This window comes from Mus pahari, unplaced genomic scaffold, assembly GCF_900095145.1.
Source record: "Mus pahari unplaced genomic scaffold, PAHARI_EIJ_v1.1 scaffold_4485_1, whole genome shotgun sequence".
NCBI lineage: Eukaryota > Metazoa > Chordata > Mammalia > Rodentia > Muridae > Mus > Mus pahari.
In genome coordinates, this window is record NW_018393870.1 from 81,687 (window position 1) to 96,174 (window position 14,488).

The following is a 14,488-nucleotide window of genomic DNA, read 5'->3' on the forward strand; positions in this document are numbered from 1 at the left end:
GACAGATGACACTTGTGTCGGCCACTTGAATTTCTGGAAAGACACATTTATCTATTTATTTTGACACTACATCTTTCAATCAGAACCTTTCTCATGTACCCCCGACACAACACTTAACAAAACACGAATGACATAAATAGTCCCATAGTCTTTACCAAATCAAATACTTTAAAAGTTCTATGTCTGAAAAAAAAAAAACAACTCTTTTTAAAAATGAAAATTACATGTTAAAAATTAAAAGTCTTTAACTGTGGGCTTCTTTAAATATCATAATTAACTTAAATACTTTTTAAATTGAAGAAAAAAGAACCAGGCCACCATCACAATCTTAGCAAAGCGAAACCCCATTTCAACCACAAATAACTCAGTTTCCAATGTGAGGGATTCACTCACAATCTTATAGCTCACCTCAATGTCTTTAGGTAATTCTCCAGCTCATGCCATGTCCTTAGACTCTAACCGTTTCCAATACACTGCTGCACCAGATCTTGGTGCTCGCCCCTGGTAATTCCATCTTCCAAATGTTGGTGTCTCTTGTTGCAACTGGGCCATGCTCTCATCTACAGCTTCTCCTGGGCTCTTTTCATGATGCCTCAACTTCTTTTCTTGATTCCCTCAATCTTGGGGCTTTGACAGCTTCAGAGGTTTCACCCTCAACACTTTCCTCTCCTGTCTTCTCACAGTGCTGAACCTCAGTTGCTCTGTGTCCCCTCCAGGGGACACCATTCCAGGTTCAGCTGCCAACACAAGGTACAACCTTAGCCATGTCTGGAGCACAGCTTCAGTGTGCTAACTCTCAGGAAACCCTTCTTAGAAGACTTCTCCTCAATGGTCTTTAGCCCCAGCTGACAGCATCCATTGTCCAAGCAAAGCAGTTTTACTTCTCATCTCTTGTGAATCACAGCCCACTCTTCTGCACCAGCTGGGCAGATACCACAGATTCTTTGTATATTCTTTCCAGTCTCCCACCCTGTGATCTCCTTTTGTTTTTGCTCTGTCCCCTCTCAGCCTCAGCCTGCAGAGCCCTCTCATACACTCCTTTCCCTGCCTAGATGTGGGCTTTCCCTAACCCTTACTGTAGAACATTGAACAGAGGGAACAATTAGAAGCTGCCCTCTCTCCAGCAAACATTTCCTGCCATTAGTAGAGGAACTTTCTTTTCTAACCCATGTCGCTGGAAGTGGCTTCATTTTTCCTTCCTTTACTTCACTGTGCCCCTCTCAAGGTTCTGTGTAAGCTCTGTCTGGGTCCCCATCTTCCACCTTGTCCCTACTAAGAGTCTAGTCTGTTGAAAGATCATCACGATATATGGTCTCCCCATTTCCTATTACAATGCTGAGAGTTGCTTCCATGTGGACAAAAAGAGAAACCTTCCCTCCAAAGGGTAAGAAATCTTTATCCTGGAGGTAAATATTAAAGACCATGACCAGGCTACAAGAATGAGCCCAAATTTAGATAATCTACAAGTTTATGTGATAGCAATTTCATTAACTTTTTATACTAGAGACACAAGGAAAGCCATAAATCAATATTTTTTCAAATACATCATCTGGTGTATACAGCAGATGGGTTATATTAAGTCTTGGAAATCTTACTCCTGGTGCTCAGATGCTATTTGTTAAAATTTTAGCTTTTAGGTTGGGGGAATCCAGAGGGGCTGTTCACATTTTCTCAGGATATATCTAATAGTCACAATAATGTTAGTGCACCAACTAGGGTAGGCTATAAATGGGTCCTAAGTGGGCTAAAGATGACCCAAGACAATATATCTTTGATCCTGTGGTGTCCTAGCAACTCACATATCTGAGGATCTACTCAATTAGCTTTTGAGGGTCTAGATCTTTCTGTGAACTCCTGTTCACAGATACAATAATTTTGTGTTATTTTGTGGCCTGGCTCAGCTCTAGTCTGTGTCTTTGACTTGATTTATATGTTCTGTATCTGTAGATCGATGCTATGCACTAATGTTTGCATAAGTCCTTTCCTGAAAGGCTTCAACTTAAATAGACTGTTAAGCAAGAGAACAGACAAGGTTAGTGGAAATTTGTTTTAATTCATGAGATAAAAGCAAATGTAACACATTAGATTGTTTTAAATTTGTGAAGAAAAAGCAAATATCGGCATTATACAAACAATGTCACTAAGCTATTGAAGCTAGGTTTCAAAAAGCCATAAACCAATAACAACATTGATAATATTGTACATCTAAACCCATTTTGTAACACACAAAACATGATAAGGTTTCCTGTGTTCAGGACTTTAAACCTTCCAGGAAAAAAGAAGCCTAAATTATGTCAGCAATCTAACAAAGGAAGGAAGCAGTCAAAAAAGCATGCTAATGGTTGTATGTAGGCAAAGCAATGAACTTCCGATGAGGAGAATATACTTCTTGGTAAGAAAGATTTGAACCATGAATTAATTTCACCCTAAATGATTGGTAAAAGAGTGAAACTGAAAGGGATTTGCATGCCTCAGGCCTTTTGCCACTTAAGTTAAAATGGTATAGGTTAAAAATATATATAGCTATTTTAATTACATGTATGATCAGTAATTTCTTCTGAGTTTGTCACAACTTTAACTTATTAACAATGCAGTCTTATATTAGTCAAGATTGATTTGAAATCTGTTTTTTTTTACATTTCCTCATCATAAGTCTCTAATCTTTTGATCTTGTGACACAAAGTGGTCTCTTAACTCGTGCTTGAGAACCATACAATTCAATTACCTAAAAGTATTTGCAAAACTGCCTTATAATATTTTAAGGAAGTCACTGAATTTGATTTGGCCACCTACAAATGTATCATGGCCTATGAGCTGGTCACTCATGAAGGTATGTAAAAGATTACAACTACCCTTTGTTCTTCAAGTCCGGTGTAACTTACTCTCTGAGTTTTTGATAGGTACTACTGGAGGCCTAAAGCAATGAGAATCAAGGGCTGGGATAACAGCCAGGATTTTCACCTTCACCTCCAGGTTGGCCATGTCCCAGGGTAGAGGACAGTGGGATAGCTCTAAAAGGATATGACAGCTTCAGAGAGGATCTGGAGACCCCAGAGTTTGAGCTTTGGGTCATTTCACAAAGAAATTCCCTTGTCCAGAAGATGATGAGTGGAGGAAAACCAAAGACAAGGGGCCCATAAAACTTTCCAACTCCCCTGAAAGTGACACTAAGGAGATACAACTGCCAACAACACAAGGAAGCTGGTGGCCCGCCACATAGTCTTAAATACCCACCCAAAAATATAGCTACAAATAATAGGAAATTAAAAATCTATCAGTCGCAACCAGGATTCTCATCAGGACCCAGTTCAGCTTGGGAAATTAAGTTGTTAAAGTCCTCTACATTCTAATAAAGCAACTTTATGTTCCTGATTATTCCTTACTCTATGTCATCAACCCTTTGAAGCAATTAATCCTCATTTATGATCTTATTAGTCTCAACTCCACATCTATCAACCTGTTTGAAGCCTGTAGAGGAGTCTTTTCCTCCACACCGACCTCTTATGAGATTCACAGAGTCTTATGTCTCAGTATATGAATGAAGGAGACGCTCAAGGCTTTCCCTCAATACTGCCATAAATACAGATGAAACTTTATCTCCACCTTTTCAGGATAACCCCCAGTTATTAAACCAGCACATTAAGTTTATCTTTAATTTCTTCATCAGGACGCCAGACCATGGGAGATGTCTCAGCTCCTGTCAGGTCCTGTTCATCCCTCCAACTATAGTCATTACAAGGCTGGCCACTGTGGGTTCATCTGAGGAAAGTTAATAGCACTCAACCTAAAAAGGATTGAAGAGCTAGTCCTGGGAGACATGGAGGGACTTATGTTCATTCTTTCAGTAAAAGTCTGGTGCATTATATATCACACACCCTGAGACTCTAATGGCAAACCAAAATCTGAGGTCGTTACCTCACATTGTGAACCCCTTACTTCTGCATTTCTGTCATTTCTCTTAGTCCTCAGTCACTATTGTCACACTTCCTTCCCGTCGTCAAACCTCCTCAGGGGTTAAAGTTTCCCACTTTAACCACTGTGCTTGAATATTCTTTATTCCTGCTCACAACCTATTTCTCATTTTAAATCTGCGGTGTCTTTGGTTTGTCTCAAATTATCTTTCAGAAAGATTTCTATCTTCTAGATTAGAAGCCACTAAGATGGAGATAGCATTGTGGCAGGGCTATCCATCACTACCATCGACACCAACAAGTATCTGAGAGCACCGAGGACCATTTGAACTCGGAGTGATGTCAGAGGTACAAAGTTTGCACAACAAAAGAGTATAAATGTGAGAAGTCACTCACATTCTTAAACCTTCCAGTACAGAATTAACATTACAACACAATACCAACAGACCAAATGTCGATGAAAATATTCTCTTAAAATAACTGGAGTCTAATGCTTGGAGTCTGACTTAGTTTCTCAATATATCTCCTCGCACCTCAACGCCAGTGATTGAAAAATGGTTCTACGAAACATTTTCTAAGAAGACACGAGTTGTTCCTCTCTTATCCAAAGATGAACATAAAAATGGCCAGAGAGAAGGCTAAATAATATCTCGTAACTCATATTAAAAGCTCCCATATCGCCGTAAGGAATATTGTCTCTTGGGAACTCATTAGCTGTGTTTGGGTCCATGGTGTTTATCTTTTTCGCATGTGTATATATACACATGTGCATAACCTTGTTCACATACTCATACGTATGGAGACTACACATTGCCTTTTTATGCCACTCCTCAGAATGCCATGCACACTGTTTTTCGAAGCAGTCTGTACTGGAACTCACCAATTCATCTATTCTGACTGAGGAGGAAGCCCCAGAGACGCACTTCTCCCTTGCTGTCCCCTGCACTGGGATGACAAGCATGTGCCACCACAGTGTGTGTGGGCTCTGATGCGGGAACTCAGGTCCTCATGCTTGTGAAGGGCAAACAGTATGGGACTGAGCTGTCTCTTTGTTCCTTGTTCCTCACTAAAAGATTTATATCATTATGGGTCACTGAATGTGACATTTCTATGCTTAGGTATAAGCATGTGCCTGGTAGTTCCTGGCATGACAGCACAAACTAGTCAAGGAGTGTTACTGTCACCTGTTCCTAACACAGACTCGGTAGTTACGGTGGATCCCTACGGGAAGCACCATTTGAGAAATCGTCTTTTCCTTAGTACATAACTCATCTTCCTTACTCAGTTTAACATTTCTCTTAGTTTTCTTTTGTAAGGTACAAATCCATAGGATAGCATAGTTTTATATGCGTCTTATACATGAATAATCATAGATGTGTGATCTGAGGTCTCCTAACTTCTTTTCTGCTTTATTGTTTATTTTTGATAACCCACTCCCTGTCAGGTGCCAACGGAAGGCTCCCCTGTTCCTAACACCTTGCTCAGATATCACCCTGCACAGTGTGAGGTTACACTGCGGTGTGAGCCAGGCATTGGGTCAGTGGAGCGAGCTTCGACTCTGTTGGCCAGGGTTTGGTAGCGATGCTGAATTTTCTTCCTGCCACCAGATATTTCATTTATTTGAAAAAAAAATTGAGTATTTCCAAGTTCTTTGCCAATGGACTATTTACTCACTAGAAGGTTACAATATTGTGAGTGAAATCTTGAATCAGTGAGCTATGCCAGGAAAAAAGGTGCTCACATATGTGTCTTAATTTACCAGCTCCATCCAAGTAACTGGTTATAGTTACCAAATAGTCCTGTTTAACTTTGACAACTGTTCCTGGCCAACCTGGGCTCTCTTTCTCCAGTCTTCATTACTAATATAAACTCTCAGATCACACATTGTACACCACACAGTTATCATATGTACTTAGCTCACAGAATGGCTGCAAAACACTAAATGAGTTGTCAGTAGAGTTCACAGCTACCAGACCGGAGGCACAGACAGAGGGACCCTAGACACACAGACAGACTCAATGCATATGGTTAGAGGAGCTGGGAAGGCAGCCAGTGGAGAGCTGCAGGGCTGCAGGACTGCAGGGTTGCACCAGGCCTCAGGACTGAGTGAACTGCAGAGGTGAGGTGCAGGATCCCAGAACCCAGCAGGTGAGATGCAGACCCACATTAGCATGGAGCAGCAGATGAACTGTCAGACAGTGATCCAAGCAGGAGGCATTAGCAGTGTGGATGGAGCTGAAGCCTTAAGATGGCCAGGAGTCCTCTGCCTGCAGGTTCCTTGACACACAAAGGACAGATGGCAAGTTTGTAACAACCTAATCATTGCAGGGTTAGGTGGCCTCTTTAGGGGCCAGGCGAGGGTGAGATAAAGTCTCAGACGTAGTTCTCTGATATAAGTTGAGATGCACATGTATGTGTTCATGACTTCAAACATGTTTTGATACGTGCATGGGAGGCATATTTTTACCCTGGAGATTAAGTTGATTAACAACACCTGCATCATGGATGGTACTTGCCTGACATGTGTCTATGTTTAAAGTGAGGTGTCATATCCTCCAATGCCTGCATTGCACTTAGAAAGGAGCCAAGTACTGCTTATAAAATGGAGTCACTCAGGGCAAATCATTGTTTTTGCATAGTGAGAAGTAACTTAGAGCCATGCCCTGCTTGATCTCCACAGCGCTATCATGAAAGAATGAGAAAGGAAAGGAACAGAGCAAGAGGAAGCCCCTGATGGCAGCAGCCTAGTGCAGTTTGATGCCCTGGTGCGTGAGGCTCTGTCGGCCATCAGTCTCATGGGTTCCCACCAGTCTGGTCCGAAGTCAACAGCACAGAATTCTGAGATGCTGTCAGAAATTCATCTTCTTCCTTTACTGAACTCATCTCAGACACTGTCAAAGAGTCATCCAACAGAAGTGTTGGTGATGACTGCAGATCATTCTGGAGAGCAGAAGAACAAAAAGGGGTGTGGGTTACAGTGTGCTCCTGGGCATGCACCTGCAGACCCCACTCTCCTTCATTTCTCAGACACTCCCCCACACAGCAGAACACAGAACTAGGTTGCACAATCCTTTTCTCTGTCATTCTTCATTCTAGATCCTTCTGCCACTGTAAGCTCTAGTATGATAAGACTTCAGATGTTTCTAGAGTTTTAAGTAAGCGACGCAATATTGTGAATTAAAAATTTTTAAAAGTCAGTAAATATGAAAGGCTAGAAAAGTCCACCTGTGTTTCTGTCTTTACTGGCCTTTCAGCCTTCACTTTTAGGTTTATGGGGACAAGGCTTCTCCTTAGCTCCCAAGCTGGCCTTGAGCTGAGTATATTATCCACAACAGGCTTGAACTGTTATGGCAATCCTCCTGCCTCAGCTATCTACATACTACAAGTGAAGGTCTGACCAAATATCCAGGTAGATTTAAAGGGTTTTATGCAATAAAAGTTATTCCAAAATAATTATATTGACTTAAACACATGTCGCCTAACATTAGATGGAAACCTTTCATCAGTCTATGCTTATAGGGAAATTTTAGATCATGTTAAAGTAGAACAATGGCGTCTTCATCACAATTCTGTATTTTGACTCTAGACTGTATTTGGCAAAACACATCAATGACAGCAGTGGCTCTCAGACCACTTTACCTGCATAAACACAGGTGACTTCAACTTCAGAGGACAGAGACATTGAATCATAGTTCCACAAGTACTGAATTGTGGTGAAGTAGAGTGACCAAGTTGAATGAATGGACTCTTTGTTGCTTGCTTTGTTTGTTCTTTTGAGAAGATATGTCTATGCAACCCAGACTGACCTTGTCTTTTGAGACAGGGTTTCTCTGTGTAGCCCTGGCTGTCCTGGAACTCTAGAGGCCAGACTGGCCTTGAACACAGACACCTGCCTCCCTTTGCTTCCCAAATGCTAGGATTAAAGGCATGAATCACCACTGCCCTATCCAGGCTGACCTTGAACTTGCTAATTCTGCCTCAGCCTCCTCAGTACTGCGTTTCCAGTTCAGTCCATCACTGCCCACTCCTTGAGTCATCTGATCATTCTGATCATTTTGGATTAAGGGCTGTCCTAAGTTGGGAGCTACTAATGTACAGACTTGATCCTGGGTATAAGAATTATTGTGCTGAATTATGTCATCCCCGGAAAGCAAGTTGATTTTAATCACAGTCTTCAGGGAAGGTTTTATTGTTTATGAGGTGAGATTGGCTCATCTGCATTTTTCTTGATTTATTTGGATCATTGGTCCACTGAATTCTCCATTACCTCAGGAGGATTTTCCTGTTTCATCCTGCTTCTCTGACTGTAGACTTAGGCTGACTCTGCCAGCTGCCTGTGCCAAACAATCCTCATCTCTAACACTGATGTGAAGACGGTGCTCAAGACTAGCAAGGAGCATCATTCTAGTGGACAGACAGGCACTGTGATGGACAGGGGCTTGGATGAGAGCAATAGGCTCCTATGTCCACATCGACCTCGTATTACCAAGAATGAGAACCCAGCCTGTTTCCTACCTTTTTTGCACGTGGGTGTCTTGATAGATAACAATAGACTCCTAAGATGATCAATCCAATAAGAGCAATTAGTGCTGATACGCATAGAATAATCACAACGGTACTGGCAGATCCTTTAAAAAGATCAGAAGAAAATATGGATAAAGCAAAAAGCACACTTCCATAAGCAAATTCTCTCTCTAGGTAAACCAAGGAACTCCATTGTGAGGACTATTTTTACCAGACCCTGCTGTAGCCATATTGGGGGCAGTATGTCACAGCAGGTGGCCTTTGAAGTTCATCAAACCCATTCCAACCCTCAAGTTTCTCTACTTACTGCCTTTAAATTGGGATGTAGAACTCTTAGTTACCACATCTACCTGTGTGCCACCATGCTACTCAAATAGGACACTGACCTATTTGAATACAAGTTAGGACCAGAGAGTCCAGTATTGCTGTGACAGGCTATGTTGCTTGTGAGCAGAAGGCAGACTATTCAATTTTGAATACTAGGAGCATTGAACACAAGAATACCTAGAGCAATAATAATTAGGATAGCCTGGTATAATTGGATTCAGAAGAAAAGAATGTGTTTTCCAATTGCCCCACTTCAAAAATAATAATAAAACAATCTCCTTCCAGCTAAAGGGAAGAGTTTTGCATCAATGGCTTTGACAGAGATGTGAAGACATCTTAGTATTGACTGGGTCACGTGGTTGTTAGTGGTCACTCCAATACAGCTCTATAATGAAAAGGAGCCAGCTGACCAGGAAAAGTAAAAAAGAAAAAAATGTACAGTTTGAGGAGGAAAGGAGCACCAGGAAGTGTAATAAGAAAGTCCAGTGCTCAGTGAGGTAAAAAATGTAAAGAAAAGCCTGATTCTAAAAGGAATAAAAGGAGTTGTTGCCTCAGGGAAGGCGTCCACTCAGCTAAACTTCTACATTGTCAAAAAACACTTCAAAAGATGGCTAACTAATGATGGAAAGTATCAAATATAGAAAGCCAATGAAAGTGTACTTGAATGAGAGGCCATGTTCCAGCCTAAGCAAGCAGAACACTTTAACAGCTTTGGCCATGTGGTTCTGTCTTTAGAGTCAAGGATACACAAAGGGGGTATGGAATCTCGCTTCTCAGCTAAGTAAAGCTGCTGAGGCCATCGTGTGTCAGGGAGGCCCCTGCATGGAGGCCAAAAGAGGCCCTTGTGTGAAACTGAAGAGGAAGCCTGGATTATCTTAGAGACCCCAGGATTTTGGAGATGCTAGGGTCATGGCATAGCTGCCAAGGAGATCTGCCAACAAGTGGAGATCCAGCACAAGGGACAGAAGTCTATGACAGGCAAACAAGGCTGATAGGATTGGTGTTCTTAAGAGCATTTTGATATCAGACATGGAGATGCAGGGTCTGAAGTTTGACCTGCTGGTCATCCGTCTCGCTGTGACCGAGTGTTTCCCCGCTATGCTCTCTTTTCTCCCTTTTGGAATGGGAATGCATGTTCTCTGACGTTGGATGTTGGAAGTTTGGGATCTGCGTTTCCACTTGAACCTTACAGGGTGTTACTGTGAAGAGCTTGCATTGAGTCTTAAAAGAGACTTTGACCTTTTAAAAAGGATAGAGTCTGTGATAGACTGTAGAACTATTGAAGTTGGACTGAATGCACTTCTATATTATAATATGGTTACCAGCCTATGGGGGCGAGGTAGTGGAAGGCAGTGGTTTGAATAAGGATGGCTCCTAGACTCAAATATTTGAATCCTTGATTTTTAGAGAGTGGCACTATGAGACGAGGATTGGTTGTGTGGCCTTATTGGAGGACATGTATCTGGAGAAGAGCTTTGAGTTTTCAAAAAGTCGATTTCTAGCCCAGAGCCCGTTACTTCTTACTGCCTTTGGAACTGGATGTAGAATTGTCAGCTACCATATCTGCCTGTGTACCACAATGATCCCAACCATGACTATAATTGCCTAAATCTCTAAAACCATATGCAAGCCTCAATTAAATGCTGTCTTTTATCAGACATGCCATAGTCATGGAGTCTCTTTAAAGCAACAGAACACAGAGCAAGACATCCTATTTCCCCTTAAGTGGTTTTGGCCAGAGTGCTTTATCACAGCAACAGAATGAACTTAGATCAACACAATGCCAGATCCCTTGCACCTAAAGCAGACTTCTGGGAATATCTTCCTGGAATTGGTCAGAGGATGGACCTCAGTACAAGACAGAGAAAACCTAAGACGGTTAATAAGTCTAGTAGTTGAAGAGTGCTGATTAAACATCAGAGATATTCATGTACCCAAGTGTATGGAACAGCAAAGCATTCTTGGAAATGTGCAGAGTCCATGCTGCTCTGTGGGATGCAGGAGCTGCCATGTCGAGAAGCATAGTGAGAATGACCAGGGAGAAGGACACCAGCATTGGTGGAAGCTCAGGGGTGCTGACGGCTCACGGCTAGGGGTGGAGTTAGGAGACTGTATTCCTGAATCCCAGAAAATAAGGTACAGAAAAATCCATCAGGATAGACTGTCAGGAGCAGTAACATCAAGGACAGAGGTTCACTAAGGAGTAAGGAAGGAAGCAACAGCCCGGGGTCTGTCTGCATAAAGGGTCCATGGCAGACAGAACATGAAGATCTTAAATGCAAATTAATAGATGGTTACCCAAACCAGATGTGGCTGGACTTTACTAATTAAAGACCAAAAAAAAAAAATGAAGAGGAGTCTGAAACCTACCTTCTCTGGGAAGAAGAAAATAGATAAATTCACAAAATTACAATATATATATTTTAAATGTATCATCTTTGACACTCACAACTTTATTGGAAATGTGTTGGTTTGTCTCTATTTCACAAGCCTATCGAAGACCCAATAGCTATTGGTACATGCTGGTTCCTGAGAAGAGACTTTAGCTCAGGAGTAGAGCATTCGGACAGTGCTCCTGGGAATATGGAAGGAAAGGAGACCTCCTTTTTCTCAAGCATTAAATATAATACACGATAGTCTTTGAATTTGTAATTACCACTTCTAAGTAGATTTTAAAATATTTTCTCATTATTTTAAACTATTTTTAATTTAAATATATTTTGATCATATTCTTCTCCTCCAAGTTCACCCAGGTCCTCTCTTCCCTTCTCTCTACCAATATGACAACTAAATAACTTTAAGTTATTTCTCAAAAAATCAAAGCAAAGCTCAAATATGTCTAGAAATGCCCAAAATCTAGAAAACAAAATATAACATCAAAAAGAAAAAAAAATTAAAGAAACTACCAATTGCAACAAAATAAAAGCAAACACGCACACAGATATACATTCCAAACCAAACCAACCAACCAACCAAACAAAAAAACAAACAAACCTGTGTCACTGCTTATTCATTGGTCAATTATTGATCATGTGATCATCCTTGGAGTATTTGACATTCCCAGAGTTATTCATCAAAGATTTTCCTTCTCTCAGTGGGTATAAATGACAGTGTGTTGTGAACTTTCACCTTAGTGGCTAGGTTCACACTCATTCATTTATTCATTTTTTTTTTTTAAAAATGAAAGAAGAAAAGACAAAAACTATCACATTAAAATCAAACAATATAGACCAACACAAAGGAAACTGCCCAAAGTGGGCACAAGCAAGAATCAGAGACAAATGTGTTCCTTTGTTCAGGAAACTCATAAAATCATTAAACTGGAAGCCATAATATAAGCACAGAGGACATGGTGCAGACCCATGCACTCCCTGTGAATGCTGCTCGAGTTCCTGTGAGTTCATATATGTGTGTATCATGTTGATTTATGGGGCCCTTTCTCCTTGGTGTCCTCAATCCCCTCTGGCTCTGACATGCTGTGTGCCTCCTCTTCCACACCATTCCCTGACCTCTGGGAGAGAGATATATTGAAGACATCCCATTTAGGGTTGAATGTTCAGCATATAATATCTGCTGTGAGTCTCTACATGTAAGCAAGATATTTCTAAATACAGTACATTTGTTCACTGAGATTGTCATGCCTACATACATGTATTTTGATTTTCATGGCACACATTTTCCTTGTTACTCCTTCCAGGTCCACTCTCAGCACCCCTAGACCAGCAGAGAGCTTTTCACCCCATCTTCCCAGTTACCTGCAGGCTCTGGATGGTCTTTCCAGTGCAACTTGAGCTCATCAAGCCAGGTCTTGCAGTCGCCCTGTGTAGTCTTCTCTAAGAAGGCAGCTCTAACCCCGTCTTTCTTCCACATTTCTATAATCTTCTCGAATCTAGGATCCAACTGAGTCCAGTTGCCAGTGTTTGTGTCGACATGGATCATGGTCTTTCCATTGAGGCTAACAACATAGAATCCCCTGAAACGTTTGTCTCCTTCATACTGGCAACACATCTCAGCCTGCAGAGTGAGGGGCGCTGTGCCCATTGGAAAGAGATTAGTTTCTGGCCTTGGTGAATCCTGTCTGCCTACTGACCATCCCTTCCCATCCAGTGACGTTGCTTTACCCTCTACATTTTGCCCTTGCTGCTAGATGTCTTAGATAGGACTAACAGTGATTTTTTTTTCTTCCACAAAAACAGTGAATGTCCATAATCTGTCACCCTGTTCTTTCCTATGGGGGAATGTCTGATATATATTTTACTTATTTTGTAGCAGGGGGATTTAGTCTAAAACCTCATGTATGCTGCCAAACACTCTACTTATGAGTTATATCTCCAGCTCTATTGGGCCATTTGAAACTTACTTCTGATTATGTTATTCTCCAATATGAGAAACAGCAGACCTTTGAAAATATCCACTCCATCTTTCAGAGTGTCAACCTCTTTTTCACAGATCTTTGTAACATTCGTGATGTTCCCATGAGCACCAATGGCATGACACTTGTTATCCTTGTAGATAAAAAGAAGCTGTCGGTTGAGTAGGCCTTGAACTTCATTACTCTGTTTTCCAAACTCTGACCTGCCAACCTTGAAGGTGTAGCAAAGAGAAGCAACCTCTGTGAAGAAAACATGCAGTGAGGTCAGGGGCAGGGAGCAAGTGACTCAGAGACAGTATCCACCTATGAAACCAAGACTATCCTTATGAAAGGTTGGAGGCTTGGGGAGGCATGGAGAGAGGGAGAGGTGAAGGGACAGGGGAGATTGACAGAAAGAGAAGGGGCTCAACCACTTATCACTCTGCTTCTCCCCACTGCCTACTCTACCATTTAAAATCCTTCACATTTTCTTCCAACTCCTACATCTAAACCTTTGAAGTCTATCCTTTCGATTGCCTGAGGTTCTTTCTCACTGCATTACAAAGTTTGATGGACACAAAAACGAACATTCTGCAGCCCCGGAACCCTCACTTTGGCTGTGAACAAAAGGCCAACAAGGCCCTCAGACTAAAGTGCATATGATAAAACGAGCACAAATTTTCTCTAGCAAAAACTGGATTTAGGAGCTGGGTCAATGGAAGGACTGCATGCGGCTGAAGCAGTGAACCATGAAGGCGTCCATCTAGAGCAACAGTGGCAGCTTCAGGCTACTTGTCCTTGGAGGAAGATGGAGCAGAGCAGAGTGGGGGAAACTCTCCACTGCATTGGAAAGGAGATTTGTCCCTAAAGATGACATCAGGTTCCACCAAGAAGATAGAGCTCAGTGATGAGGATGATGATGGAGAAAGGAACGAACAGAGATCTGAAGGGCCCAGTCTAACATTACAAACTGCATTTTGTATTTAGTCTCCATCTTATGTTACGCTTGTCCACCAGCTGAGCTCAGTTACTGGAATAAAACACAGCTTATTCCAGAAACCAAGACACCACTATCAACAGCCATAACTTTCCTAAAAACAGCCACCCCACCCTTAATAACAGCCAATCAGCTCCAAAGAGGAAAGTAGCTAATATTCCAGATGTTTTGAAAAAGATTACTCTGGAAAACCTGGAGGAAATGGACAAATTCCTAGACAGATACCAGGTACCAAAGTTAAATCAGGATCAGATTAATCACCTAAACAGTCCTATATCACCTAAGGAAATAGAAGCTGTCATTAGTAGTCTCCCAACTAAAAAAAGCCCAGGACCAGATGGGTTTAGTGCAGAATTCTATCAGGCTTTCAAAGAAGAC

The 14,488-nt window shown here is 41.6% G+C and overlaps 1 protein-coding gene across 1 annotated transcript in view; it reads right to left on the reverse strand.

The window, feature by feature from the left end:
• Positions 1-2,041: 2,041 nt before the first annotated feature.
• The window catches only part of LOC110315765 (UL16-binding protein 1-like), a 16,636-nt gene continuing 4,189 nt past the window's right edge, over positions 2,042-14,488 (reverse strand). The window contains exons 2-5 of the mRNA XM_029534775.1: positions 13,123-13,374; positions 12,518-12,793; positions 8,427-8,539; positions 2,042-6,851 (exon numbers count right to left, since the gene is read on the reverse strand). Of these exons, the coding sequence (XP_029390635.1) occupies positions 6,705-6,851; positions 8,427-8,539; positions 12,518-12,793; positions 13,123-13,374 (788 nt within the window). The 3' untranslated portion in view covers positions 2,042-6,704. The remainder of the gene's footprint in view (positions 6,852-8,426; positions 8,540-12,517; positions 12,794-13,122; positions 13,375-14,488) is intronic.